At 49.8% G+C, this 22,763-nt stretch overlaps 3 protein-coding genes across 5 annotated transcripts in view; 1 reads left to right on the top strand and 2 right to left on the bottom strand.

The window, feature by feature from the left end:
• LOC146009797 (uncharacterized) overlaps positions 1–22,763 on the bottom strand; it is a 928,908-nt gene that overhangs the window by 719,208 nt on the left and 186,937 nt on the right. The gene's annotated exons all lie outside the window — the stretch shown is intronic.
• LOC146009794 (uncharacterized) overlaps positions 1–22,763 on the top strand; it is a 381,786-nt gene that overhangs the window by 268,965 nt on the left and 90,058 nt on the right. Inside the window, exons 1-2 of one of the 3 annotated variants that reach the window (XM_083150255.1) lie at positions 8,866–8,986; positions 17,111–17,314. The exons of the other annotated variants lie outside the window; for them this stretch is intronic. Coding sequence (XP_083006381.1) covers positions 17,162–17,314 — 153 coding nt within the window. The 5' untranslated portion in view covers positions 8,866–8,986; positions 17,111–17,161. Of the gene's footprint in view, positions 1–8,865; positions 8,987–17,110; positions 17,315–22,763 lie in introns of those variants that run through there. 3 annotated transcript variants of the gene reach the window in all.
• LOC146009796 (uncharacterized) overlaps positions 1–22,763 on the bottom strand; it is a 562,226-nt gene that overhangs the window by 145,949 nt on the left and 393,514 nt on the right. The gene's annotated exons all lie outside the window — the stretch shown is intronic.

Here is a 22,763-nt window from a genome sequence, read left to right on the forward strand (position 1 = left end):
ATTATACAGGGGGAGCAGCCTGTAGTGCCTGGTTATTATTATACAGGGGGAGCAGCCTGTAGTGCCTGGTTAGTATTATACAGGGGGAGCAGCCTGTAGTGCCTGGTTAGTATTATACCGGGGGAGCAGCCTGTAGTGCCTGGTTAGTATTATACAGGGGGAGCAGCCTGTAGTGCCTGGTTAGTATTATACAGGGGGAGCAGCCTGTAGTGCCTGGTTAGTATTATACAGGGGGAGCAGCCTGTAGTGCCTGGTTAGTATTATACAGGGGGAGCAGCCTGTAGTGCCTGGTTAGTATTATACCGGGGGAGCAGCCTGTAGTGCCTGGTTAGTATTATACCGGGGCAGCAGCCTGTAGTGCCTTGTTAGTATTATACAGGGGGAGCAGCCTGTAGTGCCTGGTTAGTATTATACCGGGGGAGCAACCTGTAGTGCCTGGTTAGTATTATACAGGGGGAGCAGTCTGTAGTGCCTGGTTAGTATTATACCGGGGGAGCAGCCTGTAGTGCCTGGTTAGTATTATACAGGGGGAGCAGCCTGTAGTGCCTGGTTAGTATTATACAGGGGGAGCAGCCTGTAGTGCCTGGTTATTATTATACAGGGGGAGCAGCCTGTAGTGCCTGGTTAGTATTATACAGGGGGAGCAGCCTGTAGTGCCTGGTTAGTATTATACCGGGGGAGCAGCCTGTAGTGCCTGGTTAGTATTATACAGGGGGAGCAGCCTGTAGTGCCTGGTTAGTATTATACAGGGGGAGCAGCCTGTAGTGCCTGGTTAGTATTATACAGGGGGAGCAGCCTGTAGTGCCTGGTTAGTATTATACAGGGGGAGCAGCCTGTAGTGCCTGGTTAGTATTATACCGGGGGAGCAGCCTGTAGTGCCTGGTTAGTATTATACCGGGGCAGCAGCCTGTAGTGCCTTGTTAGTATTATACAGGGGGAGCAGCCTGTAGTGCCTGGTTAGTATTATACCGGGGGAGCAACCTGTAGTGCCTGGTTAGTATTATACAGGGGGAGCAGTCTGTAGTGCCTGGTTAGTATTATACCGGGGGAGCAGCCTGTAGTGCCTGGTTAGTATTATACAGGGGGAGCAGCCTGTAGTGCCTGGTTAGTATTATACAGGGGGAGCAGCCTGTAGTGCCTGGTTCGTATTATACCGGGGGAGCAGCCTGTAGTGCCTGGTTAGTATCATACCGGGGGAGCAGCCTGTAGTGCGTGGTTAGTATTATACAGGGCAGCAGCCTGTAGTGCCTGGTTAGTATTATACAGGGGGAGCAGCCTGTAGTGCCTGGTTAGTGTTACACAGAGGGAGCGGCCTGTAGTGCCTGGTTAGTGTTATACAGGGGGAGCAGCCTGTAGTGCCTGGTTAGTGTTATACCGGGGGAGCAGCCTGTAGTGCCTGGTTAGTATTATACCGGGGCAGCAGCCTGTAGTGCCTGGTTAGTATTATACAGGGGGAGCAGCCTGTAGTGCCTGGTTAGTATTATACAGGGGGAGCAGCCTGTAGTGCCTGGTTAGTATTATACAGGGGGAGCAGCCTGTATTGCCTGGTTAATATTATACAGGGGGAGCAGCCTTTCCGTTGCTTGGTTCGTATTATACAGGGGGAGCAGCCTGTAGTGCCTGGTTAGTATTATACAGGGGGAGCAGCCTGGAGTGCCTGGTTCGTATTATACAGGGGGAGAAGCCTGTAGTGTCCTGTTATTATTCTACAAGGAGAGCAGCCTGTGGTGCCTGGTTAGTATTATATAGGGGGAGCAGCCTGTGGAGTCCTCTTGTTGTTGTTGTAGTTGTTGTTATTATTATACAGGGCGAGCAGCCTGTAGTGTCCTGTTATTATTATTGTAATACAGGAAGAGCAGCCTGTAGTGCGTGGTTAGTATTATACAGGGGGAGCAACCTGTAGTGCCTGGTTAGTATCATACAGGGGGAGCAGCTTGTGGTGTCCTGTTATTTTTATACAGGGGGAGCAGCCAGTGTTGTTCTGTTATTATACAGGGGAGCAGCCTGTGTTGTCCTGTTGTTGTTGTTGTTGTTATACAGGAGGGGCAGCCTGTGGTGCATTATTATTATTATTATTATACAGGGGAGCGGCCTTTGGTGTCCTATTATTACGCAGAGGGAGCAGCCTTTGGTGTCCTGTTCTTATGAAAAGGGAACAGCCTTTGTTGTTGTTGTTATTATTATTATTAGGGAGGAGCATGTGGTTTAATGTTATTATTATTATACAGGGGTAGCAGCCTGTGGTGTCATATTATTATTATACAGGGGGAGCAGCCTGTGGTGTCCTGTTATTATTATACAGGGAGAGCAGCCTGTGGTGTCCTGATAGTATTATACAGGGGGAGCAGACTGTGATGTCCTGTTATTATTATACTGGGGGAGCAGCCTGTGGTGTCCTGATAATATTATACAGGGGGAGCAGCCTGTGGTGTACTGTTAATATTATACAGGGGGAGCAGCCTGTGGTGTCTTGTTGTTGTTGTTATTATTTATTTTACAGGGGGAGATAAGGAGAGACACCTGATTAAGAAAATATAGAGTAACACTGGGGGTGGTGACCGGAGAGGTGACTGCTGGGAATGGGACATTATACAGTAACACCGGGGATGTGACCGGAGAGGTGACTGCTGGGAATGGGACATTATACAGTAACAACGGGGATGTGACCGGAGAGGTGTCTGCTGGGAATGGGACATTATACAGTAACACCGGGGATGTGACCGGAGAGGTGACTGCTGGGAATGGGACATTATACAGTAACACCGGGGATGTGACCGGAGAGGTGACTGCTGGGAATGGGACATTATACAGTAACACCGGGGATGTGACCGGAGAGGTGACTGCTGGGAATGGGACATTATACAGTAACACGGGGAATGTGACCGGAGAGGTGACTGCTGGGAATGGGACGTTATACAGTAACACCAGGGGATGTGACCGGAGAGGTGACTGCTGGTAATGGGACATTATACAGTAACACGGGGAATGTGACCGGAGAGGTGACTGCTGGGAATGGGACGTTATACAGTAACACCGGGATGTGACCGGAGAGGTGACTGCTGGGAATGGGACATTATACAGTAACACCGGGGATGTGACCGGAGAGGTTACTGCTGGGAATGGGACGTTCTACAGTAACACCGGGGGGATGTGACCGGAGAGGTGACTGCTGGGAATGGACATTATACAGTAACACGGGGAATGTGACCGGAGAGGTGACTGCTGGGAATGGGACGTTATACAGTAACACCGGGGGATGTGACCAGAGAGGTGACTGCTGGGAATGGGACGTTATATAGTAACACCGGGGATGTGACCGGAGAGGTGACTGCTGGGAATGGGATGTTATACAGTAACACCGGGGATGTGACCGGAGAGGTTACTGCTGGGAATGGGACGTTATACAGTAACACCAGGGGATGTGACCGGAGAGGTGACTGCTGGGAATGGGACGTTATACAGTAACACTGGGGGTGGTGACCGGAGAGGTGACTGATGGGAATGGGACATTATACAGTAACACCGGGGATGTGACCGGAGAGGTGACTGCTGGGAATGGGACGTTATGCAGTAACACCGAGGATGTGACCGGAGAGGTGACTGCTGGGAATGGGACGTTATACAGTAACACCGGTGGATGTGACAGGAGAGGTGACTGCTGGGAATGGGACGTTCTACAGTAACACCGGGGGGATGTGACCGGAGAGGTGACTGCTGGGAATGGGACATTATACAGTAACACGGGGAATGTGACCGGAGAGGTGACTGCTGGGAATGGGACGTTATACAGTAACACCGGGGAATGTGACCAGAGAGGTGACTGCTGGGAATGGGACGTTATACAGTAACACCGGGGATGTGACCGGAGAGGTGACTGCTGGGAATGGGATGTTATACAGTAACACCGGGGATGTGACCGGAGAGGTGACTGCTGGGAATGGGACGTTATACAGTAACACTGGGGGATGTGACCAGAGAGGTGACTGCTGGGAATGGGACGTTATACAGTAACACTGGGGAATGTGACCGGAGAGGTAACTGCTGGGAATGGGACGTTATACAGTAACACCGGGGGATGTGACCGGAGAGGTGACTGCTGGGAATGGGACGTTATACAGTAACACCGGCGGATGTGACTGGAGTGGTGACTGCTGGGAATGGGATGTTATACAGTAACACCGGGAGATGTGACAGGAGAGGTCACTGCTGGGAATGGGACGTTATACAGTAACACCAGGGGATGTGACCGGAGAGGTGACTGCTGGGAATGGGACGTTATACAGTAACACCGGGGGATGTGACCGGAGAGGTGACTGCTGGGAATGGGACGTTATACAGTAATACCGGGGGATGTGACCGGAGAGGTGACTGCTGGGAATGGGACGTTATACAGTAACACCGGGGGATGTGACCGGAGAGGTGACTGCTGGGAATGGGATGTTATACAGTAATACCGGGGGATGTGACCGGAGAGGTGACTGCTGGGAATGGGACGTTATACAGTAACACCGGGGGATGTGACAGGAGAGGTGAATGCTGGGAATGGGACGTTATACAATAACACTGGGGGATGTGACCGGAGAGGTGACTGCTGGGAATGGGACGTTATACAGTAACACCGGGGGATGTGACCGGAGAGGTGACTGCTGGGAATGGGACGTTATACAGTAACACCGGGGGATGTGACCGGAGAGGTGACTGCTGGGAATGGGACGTTATACATTAACACCGGGGGATGTGACAGGAGAGGTGACTGCTGAGAATGGGACGTTATACAGTAACACCGGGGTAGGTGACCGGAGAGATGACTGCTGGGAATGGGACGTTATATAGTAACACCGGGGATGTGACCGGAGAGGTGACTGCTGGGAATGGGACGTTATACAGTAACACCAGGGATGTGTCTGGGTGATGACTGTATCATTGTGTGTGTCAGGTGCCTATAAGTTGTCAGGATGTCACTGTCTATCTCTCCATGCAGGACGGGGAGTATATAGCGGAACACAGGGGTCTGTACAAGGACGTGATGATGGAGAATCACCGGCCCCTCACATCTCTGGGTAAGAGGAGACATTAATTATACAGGGGAGAGCAGGTATGGGGGTCCCCTATTTACACCCAGCATCTGATAATCACATATATACCATGTCCTCAGTCACTGCGTGTCTCCTACAGATGGGCCCAGTAACAGGAATACCCCAGAGAGATGTCCCCGTCCTCTGTATTCCCAGGATAATCACATATATACAATGTCCTCAGTCACTGCGTGTCTCCTACAGATGGGCCCAGTAACAGGAATACCCCAGAGAGATGTCCCCGTCCTCTGTATTCCCAGGATAATCACATATATACAATGTACTCAGTCACTGCCTGTCTCCTACAGATGGGCCCAGTAACAGGAATACCCCAGAGAGATATCCCCGTCCTCTGTATTCCCAGGATAATCACATATATACCATGTCCTCAGTCACTGTGTGTCTCCTACAGATGGGGCCAGTAACAGGAATACCCCAGAGAGATGTCCCCATCCTCTGTATTCCCAGGATAATCACATATATACATTGTCCTCAGTCACTGTGTGTCTCCTACAGATGGGCCAGTAACAGAAATACCCCAGAGAGATGTCCCCGTCCTCTGTATTCCCAGGATAATCACATATATACATTGTCCTCAGTCACTGCGTGTCTCCTACAGATGGGCCAGTAACAGGAATACCCCAGAGGGATGTCCCCGTCCTCTGTATTCCCAGGATAATCACATATATACCATGTCCTCAGTCACTGTGTGTCTCCTACAGATGGGCCAGTAACAGGGATACCCCAGAGAGATGTCCCCGTCCTCTGTATTCCCAGGATAATCACATATATACCATGTACTCAGTCACTGCGTGTCTCCTACAGATGGGCCCAGTAACAGGAATACCCCAGAGAGATGTCCCCGTCCTCTGTATTACCAGGATAATCACATATATACCATGTCCTCAGTCACTGCGTGTCTCCTACAGATGGGCCCAGTAACAGGAATACCCCAGAGAGATGTCCCGTCCTCTGTATTCCCAGGATAATCACATATATACAATGTCCTCAGTCACTGCGTGTCTCCTACAGATGGGCCCAGCAACAGGAATACCCCAGAGAGATGTCCCCGTCCTCTGTATTCCCAGGATAATCACATATATACAATGTCCTCAGTCACTGTGTGTCTCCTACAGATGGGGCCAGTAACGGGAATACCCCAGAGAGATGTCCCCGTCCTCTGTATTCCCAGGATAATCACATATATACAATGTCCTCAGTGACTGCGTGTCTCCTACAGATGGGCCCAGTAACAGGAATACCCCAGAGAGATGTCCCCGTCCTCTGTATTCCCAGGATAATCACATATATACAATGTCCTCAGTCACTTTGTGTCTCCTACAGATGGGCCCAGTAACAGGAATACCCCAGAGAGATGTCCCCGTCCTCTGTATTCCCAGGATAATCACATATATACCATGTCCTCAGTCACTGCGTGTCTCCTACAGATGGGGCCAGTAACAGGAATACCCCAGAGAGATGTCCCCGTCCTCTGTATTCCCAGGATAATCACATATATACCATGTCCTCAGTCACTGCGTGTCTCCTACAGATGTGCCCAGTAACAGGAATACCCCAGAGAGATGTCCCCGTCCTCTGTATTCCCAGGATAATTACATATATACCATGTACTCAGTCACTGTGTGTCTCCTACAGATGGGCCCAGTAACACAGATACCCCAGAGAGATGTCCCCGTCCTCTGTATTCCCAGGATAATCACATATATACCATGTCCTCAGTCACTGCGTGTCTCCTACAGATGGGCCCAGTAACAGGAATACCCCAGAGAGATGTCCCCGTCCTCTGTATTCCCAGGATAATCACATATATACCATGTCCTCAGTCACTGTGTGTCTCCTACAGATGGGCCAGTAACAGGAATACCCCAGAGAGAGGTCCCCGTCCTCTGTATTCCCAGGATAATCACATATATACCATGTCCTCAGTCACTGCGTGTCTCCTACAGATGGGCCCAGTAACAGGAATACCCCAGAGAGATGTCCCCGTCCTCTGTATTCCCAGGATAATCACATATATACTATGTCCTCAGTCACTGTGTGTCTCCTACAGATGGGCCCAGTAACAGGAATACCCCAGAGAGATGTCCTCGTCCCCTGTATTCCCAGGATAATCACATATATACCATGTCCTCAGTCACTGCGTGTCTCCTACAGATGGGCCCAGTAACAGGAATACCCCACAGAGATGTCCCCGTCCTCTGTATTCCCAGGATAATCACATATATACTATGTCCTCAGTCACTGCGTGTCTCCTACAGATGGGCCCAGTAACAGGAATACCCCAGAGAGATGTCCCCGTCCTCTGTATTACCAGGATAATCACATATATACCATGTCCTCAGTCACTGCGTGTCTCCTACAGATGGGCCCAGTAACAGAGATACCCCAGAGAGATGTCCCCGTCCTCTGTATTCCCAGGATAATTACATATATACCATGTACTCAGTCACTGTGTGTCTCCTACAGATGGGCCCAGTAACACAGATACCCCAGAGAGATGTCCCCGTCCTCTGTATTCCCAGGATAATCACATATATACCATGTCCTCAGTCACTGCGTGTCTCCTACAGATGGGCCCAGTAACAGGAATACCCCAGAGAGATGTCCCCGTCCTCTGTATTCCCAGGATAATCACATATATACCATGTCCTCAGTCACTGTGTGTCTCCTACAGATGGGCCAGTAACAGGAATACCCCAGAGAGAGGTCCCCGTCCTCTGTATTCCCAGGATAATCACATATATACCATGTCCTCAGTCACTGCGTGTCTCCTACAGATGGGCCCAGTAACAGGAATACCCCAGAGAGATGTCCCCGTCCTCTGTATTCCCAGGATAATCACATATATACTATGTCCTCAGTCACTGTGTGTCTCCTACAGATGGGCCCAGTAACAGGAATACCCCAGAGAGATGTCCTCGTCCCCTGTATTCCCAGGATAATCACATATATACCATGTCCTCAGTCACTGCGTGTCTCCTACAGATGGGCCCAGTAACAGGAATACCCCACAGAGATGTCCCCGTCCTCTGTATTCCCAGGATAATCACATATATACTATGTCCTCAGTCACTGTGTGTCTCCTACAGATGGGCCCAGTAACAGGAATACCCCAGAGAGATGTCCCCGTCCTCTGTATTACCAGGATAATCACATATATACCATGTCCTCAGTCACTGTGTGTCTCCTACAGATGGGCCCAGTAACAGAGATACCCCAGAGAGATGTCCCCGTCCTCTGTATTCCCAGGATAATCACATATATACCATGTCCTCAGTCACTGCGTGTCTCCTACAGATGGGCCCAGTAACAGGAATACCCCACAGAGATGTCCCCGTCCTCTGTATTCCCAGGATAATCACATATATACTATGTCCTCAGTCACTGTGTGTCTCCTACAGATGGGCCCAGTAACAGGAATACCCCAGAGAGATGTCCCCGTCCTCTGTATTACCAGGATAATCACATATATACCATGTCCTCAGTCACTGTGTGTCTCCTACAGATGGGCCCAGTAACAGAGATACCCCACAGAGATGTCCCCGTCCTCTGTATTCCCAGGATAATCACATATATACTATGTCCTCAGTCACTGTGTGTCTCCTACAGATGGGCCCAGTAACAGGAATACCCCAGAGAGATGTCCCCGTCCTCTGTATTACCAGGATAATCACATATATACCATGTCCTCAGTCACTGTGTGTCTCCTACAGATGGGCCCAGTAACAGAGATACCCCAGAGAGATGTCCCCGTCCTCTGTATTCCCAGGTTCTAGAAGAGACGTATGTGACTGATGTGAAGGCAGAAGACACAGAGGGAGGAGAAGAGACGTATGTGGGAGGTGATCAGCGGTGTAAGGAGGAGGAAATCCCTACAGATATCAGCGCAGGTGAGTCATAAACTCTCTGGTGTATCTCATACATCAGGAGCCATCAGCCCCTATTATACTCCTGCTCTCCCCCTCACATCATGTCACTGTGTGTTACCAGCCCAGAGATCTGACCAGTCTCCTCCCCGCACTCTCTGGTGTATCTCATACATCAGCAGCCATCAGCCCCTATTCTACTCCTGCTCTCCCCCTCACATCATGTCACTGTGTGTTACCAGCCCAGAGATCTGACAAGTCTCCTCCCCGCACTCTCTGGTGTATCTCATACATCAGGAGCCATCAGCCCCTATTATACTCCTGCTCTCCCCCTCACATCATGTCACTGTGTGTTACCAGCCCAGAGATCTGACCAGTCTCCTCCCCGCACTCTCTGGTGTATCTCATACATCAGGAGCCATCAGCCCCTATTATACTCCTGCTCTCCCCCTCACATCATGTCACTGTGTGTTACCAGCCCAGAGATCTGACCAGTCTCCTCCCCGCACTCTCTGGTGTATCTCATACATCAGGAGCCATCAGCCCCTATTATACCCCTGCTCTCCCCCTCACATCATGTCACTGTGTGTTACCAGCCCAGAGATCAGACCAGTCTCCTCCCCGCACTATCTGGTGTATCTCATACATCAGGAGCCATCAACCCCTATTATACTCCTGCTCTCCCCCTCACATCATGTCACTGTGTGTTACCAGCCCAGAGGTCTGACCAGTCTCCTCCCCGCACTCTCTGGTGTATCTCATACATCAGGAACCATCAGCCCCTATTATACTCCTGCTCTCCCCCTCACATCATGTCACTGTGTTTTACCAGCTCAGAGATCTGACCAGTCTCCTCCCCACACTCTCTGGTGAATTTCATACATCAGGATCCATCAGCCCCTATTATACTCCTGCTCTCCCCCTCACATCATGTCACTGTGTGTTACCAGCCCAGAGATCTGAGCAGTCTCCACCCTGTACTCTCTGGTGTATCTCATACATCAGGTGCCATCAGCCCCTATTATACTCCTGCTCTCCCCCTCACATCATGTCACTGTGTGTTACCATCCCAGAGATCTGACCAGTGTACTCCCCGCACTCTCAGGTGTATCTCATACATCAGGAGCCATCAGCCCCTATTATACTCCTGCTCTCCCCCTCACATCATGTCACTGTGTGCTACCAGCCCAGAGATCTGACCAGTCTCCTCCCCGCACTCTCTGGTGTATCTCATACATCAGGTGCCATCAGCCCCTATTATACTCCTGCTCTCCCCCTCACATCATGTCACTGTGTGTTACCAGCCCAGAGATCTGACCAGTCTCCTCCCCACACTCTCTGGTGTATCTCATACATCAGGTGCCATCAGCCCCTATTATACTCCTGCTCTCCCCCTCACATCATGTCACTGTGTGTTACCAGCCCAGAGATCTGACCAGTCTCCTCCCCGCACTCTCTGGTGTATCTCATACATCAGGAACCATCAGCCCCTATTATACTCCTGCTCTCCCCCTCACATCATGTCACTGTGTTTTACCAGCCCAGAGATCTGACCAGTCTCCTCCCCACACTCTCTGGTGAATTTCATACATCAGGATCCATCAGCCCCTATTATACTCCTGCTCTCCCCCTCACATCATGTCACTGTGTGTTACCAGCCCAGAGATCTGAGCAGTCTCCACCCTGTACTCTCTGGTGTATCTCATACATCAGGTGCCATCAGCCCCTATTATACTCCTGCTCTCCCCCTCACATCATGTCACTGTGTGTTACCATCCCAGAGATCTGACCAGTGTACTCCCCGCACTCTCAGGTGTATCTCATACATCAGGAGCCATCAGCCCCTATTATACTCCTGCTCTCCCCCTCACATCATGTCACTGTGTGCTACCAGCCCAGAGATCTGACCAGTCTCCTCCCCGCACTCTCTGGTGTATCTCATACATCAGGTGCCATCAGCCCCTATTATACTCCTGCTCTCCCCCTCACATCATGTCACTGTGTGTTACCAGCCCAGAGATCTGACCAGTGTACTCCAAGCACTCTCAGGTGTATCTCATACATCAGGAGCCATCAGCCCCTATTATACTCCTGCTCTCCCCCTCACATCATGTCACTGTGTGCTACCAGCCCAGAGATCTGACCAGTCTCCTCCCCGCACTCTCTGGTGTATCTCATACATCAGGTGCCATCAGCCCCTATTATACTCCTGCTCTCCCCCTCACATCATGTCACTGTGTGTTACCAGCCCAGAGATCTGACCAGTCTCCTCCCCACACTCTCTGGTGTATCTCATACATCAGGTGCCATCAGCCCCTATTATACTCCTGCTCTCCCCCTCACATCATGTCACTGTGTGTTACCAGCCCAGAGATCTGACCAGTCTCCTCCCCGCACTCTCTGGTGTATCTCATACATCAGCAGCCTTCAGCCCCTATTATACTCCTGCTCTCCCCCTCACATCATGTCACTGTGTGTTACCAGCCCAGAGATCTGACCAGTCTCCTCCCCACACTCTCTGGTGTATCTCATACATCAGGTGCCATCAGCCCCTATTATACTCCTGCTCTCCCCCTCACATCATGTCACTGTGTGTTACCAGCCCAGAGATCTGACCAGTCTCCTCCCCGCACTCTCTGGTGTATCTCATACATCAGGATCCATCAGCCCCTATTATACTCCTGCTCTCCCCCTCACATCATGTCACTGTGTGTTACCAGCCCAGAGATCTGACCAGTCTCCTCCCCGCACTCTCTGGTGTATCTCATACATCAGGTGCCATCAGCCACTATTATACTCCTGCTCTCACCCTCACATCATGTCACTGTGTGTTACCAGCCCAGAGGTCTGACCAGTCTCCTCCCCGCTCTCTCTGGTGTATCTCATACATCAGGATCCATCAGCCCCTATTATACTCCTGCTCTCCCCCTCACATCATGTCACTGTGTGTTACCAGCCCAGAGATCTGACCAGTCTCCTCTCCGCTCTCTCTGGTGTATCTCATACATCAGGAGCCATCAGCCTCTATTATACTCCTGCTCTCCCCCTCACATCATGTCACTGTGTGTTACCAGCCCAGAGATCTGACCAGTCTCCTCCCCGCACTCTCTGGTGTATCTCATACATCAGGATCCATCAGCCCCTATTATACTCCTGCTCTCCCCCTCACATCATGTCACTGTGTGTTACCAGCCCAGAGATCTGACCAGTCTCCTCTCCGCTCTCTCTGGTGTATCTCATACATCAGGAGCCATCAGCCTCTATTATACTCCTGCTCCCCCCTCACATCATGTCACTGTGTGTTACCAGCCCAGAGATCTGACCAGTCTCCTCCCCGCACTCTCTGGTATATCTCATACATCAGGAGCCATCAGCCCCTATTATACTCCTGCTCTCCCCTCACATCATGTCACTGTGTGTTACCAGCCCAGAGATCTGACCAGTCTCCTCCCCGCACTCTCTGGTGTATCTCATACATCAGCAGCCATCAGCCCCTATTATACTCCTGCTCTCCTCCTCACATCATGTCACTGTGTGTTACCAGCCCAGAGATCTGACCAGTCTCCTCCCCGCACTCTCTGGTGTATCTCATACATCAGGAGCCATCAGCCCCTATTATACTCCTGCTCTCCCCCTCACATCATGTCACTGTGTGTTACCAGCCCAGAGATCTGACCAGTCTCCTCCCCGCACTCTCTGGTGTATCTCATACATCAGGAGCCATCAGCCTCTATTATACTCCTGCTCCCCCCCTCACATCATGTCACTGTGTGTTACCAGCCCAGAGATCTGACCAGTCTCCTCCCCGCACTCTCTGGTGTATCTCGTACATCAGGAGCCATCAGCCCCTATTATACTCCTGCTCTCCTCCTCACATCATGTCACTGTGTGTTACCAGCCCAGAGATCTGACCAGTCTCCTCCCCGCACTCTCTGGTGTATCTCATACATCAGGAGCCATCAGCCCCTATTATACTCCTGCTCTCCCCCTCACATCATGTCACTGTGTGTTACCAGTCCAGAGATCTGACCAGTCTCCTCCCCGCACTCTCTGGTGTATCTCATACATCAGGAGCCATCAGCCCCTATTATACTCCTGCTCTCCCCTCACATCATGTCACTGTGTGCTACCAGCCCAGAGATCTGACCAGTCTCCTCCCCACACTCTCTGGTGTATCTCATACATCAGGTGCCATCAGCCCGTATTATACTCCTGATCTCCCCCTCACATCATGTCACTGTGTGTTACCAGCCCAGATATCTGACCAGTCTCCTCCCCGCACTCTCTGGTGTATCTCATACATCAGACGCCATCAGCCCCTATTATACTCCTGCTCTCCTCCTCACATCATGTCACTGTGTGTTACCAGCCCAGAGATCTGACCAGTCTCCTCTCCGCTCTCTCTGGTGTATCTCATACATCAGGAGCCATCAGCCTCTATTATACTCCTGCTCCCCCCTCACATCATGTCACTGTGTGTTACCAGCCCAGAGATCTGACCAGTCTCCTCCCCGCACTCTCTGGTATATCTCATACATCAGGAGCCATCAGCCCCTATTATACTCCTGCTCTCCCCTCACATCATGTCACTGTGTGTTACCAGCCCAGAGATCTGACCAGTCTCCTCCCCGCACTCTCTGGTGTATCTCATACATCAGCAGCCATCAGCCCCTATTATACTCCTGCTCTCCTCCTCACATCATGTCACTGTGTGTTACCAGCCCAGAGATCTGACCAGTCTCCTCCCCGCACTCTCTGGTGTATCTCATACATCAGGAGCCATCAGCCCCTATTATACTCCTGCTCTCCCCCTCACATCATGTCACTGTGTGTTACCAGCCCAGAGATCTGACCAGTCTCCTCCCCGCACTCTCTGGTGTATCTCATACATCAGGAGCCATCAGCCTCTATTATACTCCTGCTCCCCCCTCACATCATGTCACTGTGTGTTACCAGCCCAGAGATCTGACCAGTCTCCTCCCCGCACTCTCTGGTGTATCTCGTACATCAGGAGCCATCAGCCCCTATTATACTCCTGCTCTCCTCCTCACATCATGTCACTGTGTGTTACCAGCCCAGAGATCTGACCAGTCTCCTCCCCGCACTCTCTGGTGTATCTCATACATCAGGAGCCATCAGCCCCTATTATACTCCTGCTCTCCCCCTCACATCATGTCACTGTGTGTTACCAGTCCAGAGATCTGACCAGTCTCCTCCCCGCACTCTCTGGTGTATCTCATACATCAGGAGCCATCAGCCCCTATTATACTCCTGCTCTCCCCTCACATCATGTCACTGTGTGCTACCAGCCCAGAGATCTGACCAGTCTCCTCCCCACACTCTCTGGTGTATCTCATACATCAGGTGCCATCAGCCCGTATTATACTCCTGATCTCCCCCTCACATCATGTCACTGTGTGTTACCAGCCCAGATATCTGACCAGTCTCCTCCCCGCACTCTCTGGTGTATCTCATACATCAGACGCCATCAGCCCCTATTATACTCCTGCTCTCCTCCTCACATCATGTCACTGTGTGTTACCAGCCCAGAGATCTGACCAGTCTCCTCCCCGCACTCTCTGGTGTATCTCATACATCAGGAGCCATCAGCCCCTATTATACTCCTGCTCTCCCCCTCACATCATGTCACTGTGTGTTACCAGCCCAGAGATCTGACCAGTCTCCTCCCCGCACTCTCTGGTGTATCTCATACATCAGGAGCCATCAGCCTCTATTATACTCCTGCTCCCCCCCTCACATCATGTCACTGTGTGTTACCAGCCCAGAGATCTGACCAGTCTCCTCCCCGCACTCTCTGGTGTATCTCGTACATCAGGAGCCATCAGCCCCTATTATACTCCTGCTCTCCTCCTCACATCATGTCACTGTGTGTTACCAGCCCAGAGATCTGACCAGTCTCCTCCCCGCACTCTCTGGTGTATCTCATACATCAGGAGCCATCAGCCCCTATTATACTCCTGCTCTCCCCCTCACATCATGTCACTGTGTGTTACCAGTCCAGAGATCTGACCAGTCTCCTCCCCGCACTCTCTGGTGTATCTCATACATCAGCAGCCATCAGCTCCTATTATACTCCTGCTCTCCCCCTCACACCATGTCACTGTGTGTTACCAGCCCAGAGATCTGACCAGTCTCCTCCCCGCACTCTCTGGTGTATCTCATACATCAGGAGCCATCAGCCCCTATTATACTCCTGCTCTCCCCTCACATCATGTCACTGTGTGCTACCAGCCCAGAGATCTGACCAGTCTCCTCCCCACACTCTCTGGTGTATCTCATACATCAGGTGCCATCAGCCCGTATTATACTCCTGATCTCCCCCTCACATCATGTCACTGTGTGTTACCAGCCCAGATATCTGACCAGTCTCCTCCCCGCACTCTCTGGTGTATCTCATACATCAGACGCCATCAGCCCCTATTATACTTCTGCTCTCCCCCTCACATCATGTCACTGTGTGTTACCAGCCCAGAGATCTGACCAGTCTCCCCGCCTTATGAATGATGCTCTGTGTAATTGTGCTTATTGGCCTAATCAGTGAAGTTACAGAACTTTGACATGCTACAGGCGGGGAATACTTTATACGCAAGGTCCCCTGGCCATCACATGAACACCCTAGCTGGTCAGCCCTGGATGGGGTAACGGGGGGAGTGTATACCCCCAAAAAGTGGTCCTTCATCCAGGCTTAATCCTTTCCTGGGCTGCAGCCCGGGGCTGTCCCCGGAGTTCCTAGGCGGTGCATGCTGGACTGATAACATGTAACATTAGTTTGTGCTGTGTAACAACAAGTCCCAACAATCCTTTCCCGGAAGCAGGGACTTGGAGAACCACTAGTCCCAGCATGGGGGGGGGGGCAGTAAATGGTTTGTAGTCCCACGGAGCACAGCCCTGCCTGGATGCAGGCATATTCACTTTTAGTTGTGACAGTTTTTATATTCACTTTGAGCTGTGACAGTTTTTAGTCCACAAACTCCCCACCCCCTAGTTCCTATCTGCTCCTTCCTCCAATTTCTGCCTTCCCAGCTCCCTCTCTCCACATCCAGCAAGTGTGAAACAGATCAGTGTCCCTGCAAACATTGCTGGTACCGTGTATTATCACGACGCCCCCGATTTCCATCGCAGGGCATTGTACAATGAAAAATCGCATCGCATGCGATATGATTGCATGCAATGCGTCGCGATTTCACCCGATTTGTAATTGTACAGGCACCCAGATGCCTTATTACCATGTTAAATGCCCCCTCAGACCTGATTTTTAATTGTATACCCACCCTCATGAGTATGTGAAATGCCCCCCCATTGTTAACGTCACCCCACTATGAACGCCAACCCGAAGCGTGGCGAGCGGCGTTGGTACACGTCATCCGACCTTTTCATACCCCCACTATCCACATCGGGGGGGCATTTAACATATTTATTACCCATCAGGGTGGGTATATAATTAAAAATCGGGTCTGGGGGGCCATTTAACATGGGACTCAATGGGAAATCGCGTTGCATCGCATCGCATGCTATTGTAATGGCATGTGAGGCGACGCAATTTTAAAATTGTATACTCAGCCCGGGAAAAGGCTGAAATCGGGTCCATCGCATACCTTAATTAGTGGTATGCGATGCGATGGGCGCCGTGATAATACACAAGTACCAAATTGCTTTAACTTTCTGTTATGAGATCGTTTAGCACACAAAGGAGTAATTAGCCTCATAGAGGTGAGGAGTGATTGGCCCCACTACTGTCTCCTCTACCTTCCTCTCCTCCTTTTGTCTGTCTCTCCTGTCTCCACACTTACCCTATTGCAGGGCAGTAGAGAGCCTGCCTGGGCCCAGGTATTTATCAGGGGGCGTGACCTCATCAATGGAGGCGTGGCTATGCACTCTTAGAACAAAACTGGTCCCCTGGGTAATTAGTACCCCCTGCAACACTGACCCGATGCTCCTCTTATCCATCACTGTCAGTCCTACCTCTTCACTGCCCCCTTAATCCTGGTCCAACAACAACCAATCCCCACACTACCCCGCCTCCAACCGCTCAGTGATCCGCCCCCTAACCCCCACTACCAATTACTCCACCTACTCCTGTGACCGGGAAACCCTAATATTACCCTATCATTATTTTATTCTCATCAGATGGGAGCCACCACTGCAATCCATCACAGGAACATCTCCATTTAACGCCCAATGGCAAAACAGAAGATGACATCACACAAGAATCTCCAGGAGAGAACCACCCAAATATATCATCTGTTACCTCTAATCCTGGGAAATGTTCCTCTATTGGTTCATATATTACACAGAGCGCAGAGCTTATTCCGCATCCGCCAACTCAGGCAGGTGAGAAGCAATTCCCATGCCCGGAGTGTGGGAAATGTTTTACGCGGAAATCCCATATAGTTAGACATCAGAGAAGTCACACAGGTGAGAGGCCATTTTCGTGCGTCGAATGCGGGAAATGTTTCCCACGGAAATCAGATGTTGTTGCGCATGAGAGAAGTCACACAGGTGAGAAGCCTTTTGCATGTACTGAGTGTGTGAAATGTTTTACATACAAATCAGCTCTTGTTCTTCATAAAAGAACTCATACAGGCGAGAAACCATTTATGTGCTCTGAGTGTGGGAAATGTTTTACACGGAAATCACTGTATGATACACACCTGAGCAGTCACACAGGTAATAAACCTTTTGCATGTTCTGAGTGTGCAAAATGTTTTACACAGAATTCATCTCTCGTTAAACATCAAAGAACTCACACAGGTGAGAGACCATTTCCATGCTCTGAGTGTGGGAAATGTTTTACAATTAAATCACATCTTTCTATACATCAGAGAATTCACACGGGGGAGAAGCCATTTCCGTGCTCTGAGTGTGGGAAATGTTTTACACACAAATCATCTCTTTTTATACATCAGAGACGTCACACAGGGGAGAAGCCATTTTCATGCTCTGAATGTAGGAAATGGTTTGCACACAAATCAGCTCTTGTATTACATCAGAGAACTCACACTGGGGAGAAGCCATTTCCATGCTCTGAGTGTGGGAAATGTTTTACACGGAAATCATTTCTGGTTATGCATGAGAAAAGTCACAGAAAAGAGAAGCAGCTTTCATGAGCTGTGCAATGCTTCATACAATTAGACTTGTAAGCTGTTAAGGCCCCATACACTGTCCTAAGCACAAGTCGTCCGCAATTTACCTTGAGCTCCCCCGGCAGCATACCAGGAGGGCTCACATATGATTCGGCACTTCTTGTGCCATTTTTTACATTTGGTACTTGTGTATTATCTGGGCGCCCGATTTTTGCATCTTATGGGATTGTACAACCAAAAATCGGTCGCATCGCATCCCATGCGATGCGACCGATTTTGGACCTAATTTTTAATTGTACAGGTACCCAGATGCCTGATTCCTATGTTAAATGCCCCCCAGACCCGATTTTTTGTTTAGTATACCCACCCTGATGGGTAATGCCTATGCCAAATGCCCCCCCAATTTTAACTCCACCCCACGATCAACGGCAACCCGAAGCGTGGCGAGCGCAGCGGTACGTGTCCTCCGACCTTTAGGTTGGCATTGATTGTGGGGTGGCGTTAACAATGGGGGGGGGGGGCATTTTACCTAATAATTACCCATCAGGGTGGGTATACAATTAAAAATCGGGTCAGGGGGGGCCATTTAACATTGAGTACAATGTAAATATCGGGTCCGTCGCGTCACATCGCATGCCATTATAATGACATGCGATGCAACCGATTTCTACATTGTACAGAAAACGTCCAAAAACCTTGAAAATCGGGTCCCATCGCGCCTTAAGTACTGGCATGCGATAAAAAAATCGGGCTCCCAGATATTACACAAGTACCTTACATTGCATGTATGGACTCCCCGGGAACGGCTGGGGGCAGGAGAATAAAAATCAAACAAAAAAACACCCTTATCAAATGAATGGGCATCCGCTGATTGGCCGAGGGAGCTCTCTCAGCCAATCAGCATCCGTCCATTTATTTGTTCCGCTTTATTCAAATATACCGCCTGCGGCGGCAGCAGAGAACGGAGAGCGAGAAGATCGCCTCTCCTGCCCGGCGCTTCCCCGCTCTGCAGCTAGGCGTATGCCAGCGACATGGCACCGCTGCCGCACGCCTACAGACCTGATCGGATGTGACACATCGCGGGAGCTTAAAAAGTACCCGTGATGTGCCGCTGACGGCTGCACATATGAGTTATCTTCTGTGCAGCCCGTCCGACCTCCGACCTGATGAGCACGGGACCGCGGATCGGATGACATTGATTTGGGCCAATTTTTGAATTGGTGAAATTGGGCCAGAATCGCGCAGCGTATGGGGGTCTTTACTCTTGATGTGGGAGGGCGATTGATAAAGGGATATGTTGGGTAAAGTCGATGGGGTACATTTACTAAACACAGAAGAACATACACTAGCGACCAATCTCTTGAGGACCGTTTTTGATTTTTATTAAATTTGGAAATAACTGATGTGATCTGGGTTGGGCTGATTATCAGCACCTGTGCTCTCCTAATAAGTGTTTCCAGGGCAGAGGGTCAGGGCTCCTGATGGTGTAATTGCTGCCCAGGTGATAGGCCGGGGGTGTGGTCTACAGTAGGGGAACATGCTGAGGAGTTTGTACTATGTCTGCAATGCTGTAACCGTGCTTGCCGATGCTGATTACCTGCTATGCTGTTATCCTGCTACATAATAAACACCCAGACTCCATCTGATCCAGTGTCTGTGGTTCCTTGTCACTATATGTACCTGCTATACACCAAACTGTTACACTCGTGAGACTCCATCTGATCCAGTGTCTGTGGTTCCTGGTCACTATATGTATCTGCTATACACCAAACTGTTACACTCGTGAGACTCCATCTGATCCAGTGTCTGTGGTTCCTGGTCACTATATGTATCTGCTATACACCAAACTGTTACACTCGTGAGACTCCATCTGATCCAGTGTCTGTGGTTCCTGGTCACTATATGTACCTGCTATACACCAAACTGTTACACTCGTGAGACTCCATCTGATCCAGTGTCTGTGGTTCCTGGTCACTATATGTGTCTGCTATACACCAAACTGTTACACTCGTGAGACTTCATCTGCTCCAGTGTCTGTGGTTCCTGGTCACTATATGTATCTGCTATACACCAAACTGTTACACTCGTGAGACTTCATCTGCTCCAGTGTCTGTGGTTCCTGGTCACTATATGTACCTGCTATACACCAAACTGTTACACTCGTGAGACTCCATCTGATCCAGTGTCTGTGGTTCCTGGTCACTATATGTATCTGCTATACACCAAACTGTTACACTCGTGAGACTCCATCTGATCCAGTGTCTGTGGTTCCTGGTCACTATATGTACCTGCTATACACCAAACTGTTACACTCGTGAGACTCCATCTGATCCAGTGTCTGTGGTTCCTGGTCACTATATGTGTCTGCTATACACCAAACTGTTACACTCGTGAGACTCCATCTGATCCAGTGTCTGTGGTTCCTGGTCACTATATGTATCTGCTATACACCAAACTGTTACACTCGTGAGACTTCATCTGCTCCAGTGTCTGTGGTTCCTTGTCACTATATGTATCTGCTATACACCAAACTGTTACACTCGTGAGACTCCATCTGACCCAGTGTCTGTGGTTCCTGGTCACTATATGTACCTGCTATACACCAAACTGTTACACTCGTGAGACCTCATCTGATCCAGTGTCTGTGGTTCCTGGTCACTATATGTACCTGCTATACACCAAACTGTTACACTCGTGAGACTCCATCTGATCCAGTGTCTGTGGTTCCTGGTCACTATATGTATCTGCTATACACCAAACTGTTACACTCGTGAGACTCCATCTGATCCAGTGTCTGTGGTTCCTGGTCACTATATGTACCTGCTATACACCAAACTGTTACACTCGTGAGACTCCATCTGATCCAGTGTCTGTGGTTCCTGGTCACTATATGTATCTGCTATACACCAAACTGTTACACTCGTGAGACTCCATCTGATCCAGTGTCTGTGGTTCCTGGTCACTATATGTATCTGCTATACACCAAACTGTTACACTCGTGAGACTTCATCTGATCCAGTGTCTGTGGTTCCTGGTCACTATATGTATCTGCTATACACCAAACTGTTACACTCGTGAGACTCCATCTGATCCAGTGTCTGTGGTTCCTGGTCACTATATGTATCTGCTATACACCAAACTGTTACACTCGTGAGACTCCATCTGATCCAGTGTCTGTGGTTCCTGGTCACTATATGTATCTGCTATACACCAAACTGTTACACTCGTGAGACTCCATCTGATCCAGTGTCTGTGGTTCCTGGTCACTATATGTATCTGCTATACACCAAACTGTTACACTCGTGAGACTCCATCTGATCCAGTGTCTGTGGTTCCTGGTCACTATATGTATCTGCTATACACCAAACTGTTACACTCGTGAGACTCCATCTGATCCAGTGTCTGTGGTTCCTGGTCACTATATGTATCTGCTATACACCAAACTGTTACACTCGTGAGACTCCATCTGATCCAGTGTCTGTGGTTCCTGGTCACTATATGTACCTGCTATACACCAAACTGTTACACTCGTGAGACTCCATCTGATCCAGTGTCTGTGGTTCCTGGTCACTATATGTGTCTGCTATACACCAAACTGTTACACTCGTGAGACTTCATCTGCTCCAGTGTCTGTGGTTCCTGGTCACTATATGTATCTGCTATACACCAAACTGTTACACTCGTGAGACTTCATCTGCTCCAGTGTCTGTGGTTCCTGGTCACTATATGTACCTGCTATACACCAAACTGTTACACTCGTGAGACTCCATCTGATCCAGTGTCTGTGGTTCCTGGTCACTATATGTATCTGCTATACACCAAACTGTTACACTCGTGAGACTCCATCTGATCCAGTGTCTGTGGTTCCTGGTCACTATATGTACCTGCTATACACCAAACTGTTACACTCGTGAGACTCCATCTGATCCAGTGTCTGTGGTTCCTGGTCACTATATGTGTCTGCTATACACCAAACTGTTACACTCGTGAGACTCCATCTGATCCAGTGTCTGTGGTTCCTGGTCACTATATGTATCTGCTATACACCAAACTGTTACACTCGTGAGACTTCATCTGCTCCAGTGTCTGTGGTTCCTTGTCACTATATGTATCTGCTATACACCAAACTGTTACACTCGTGAGACTCCATCTGACCCAGTGTCTGTGGTTCCTGGTCACTATATGTACCTGCTATACACCAAACTGTTACACTCGTGAGACCTCATCTGATCCAGTGTCTGTGGTTCCTGGTCACTATATGTACCTGCTATACACCAAACTGTTACACTCGTGAGACTCCATCTGATCCAGTGTCTGTGGTTCCTGGTCACTATATGTATCTGCTATACACCAAACTGTTACACTCGTGAGACTCCATCTGATCCAGTGTCTGTGGTTCCTGGTCACTATATGTACCTGCTATACACCAAACTGTTACACTCGTGAGACTCCATCTGATCCAGTGTCTGTGGTTCCTGGTCACTATATGTATCTGCTATACACCAAACTGTTACACTCGTGAGACTCCATCTGATCCAGTGTCTGTGGTTCCTGGTCACTATATGTATCTGCTATACACCAAACTGTTACACTCGTGAGACTCCATCTGATCCAGTGTCTGTGGTTCCTGGTCACTATATGTATCTGCTATACACCAAACTGTTACACTCGTGAGACTCCATCTGATCCAGTGTCTG

The sequence above is a fragment of the Crinia signifera genome, chromosome 6 (assembly GCF_055691185.1).
Source record: "Crinia signifera chromosome 6, ASM5569118v1, whole genome shotgun sequence".
Classification (NCBI taxonomy): domain Eukaryota; kingdom Metazoa; phylum Chordata; class Amphibia; order Anura; family Myobatrachidae; genus Crinia; species Crinia signifera.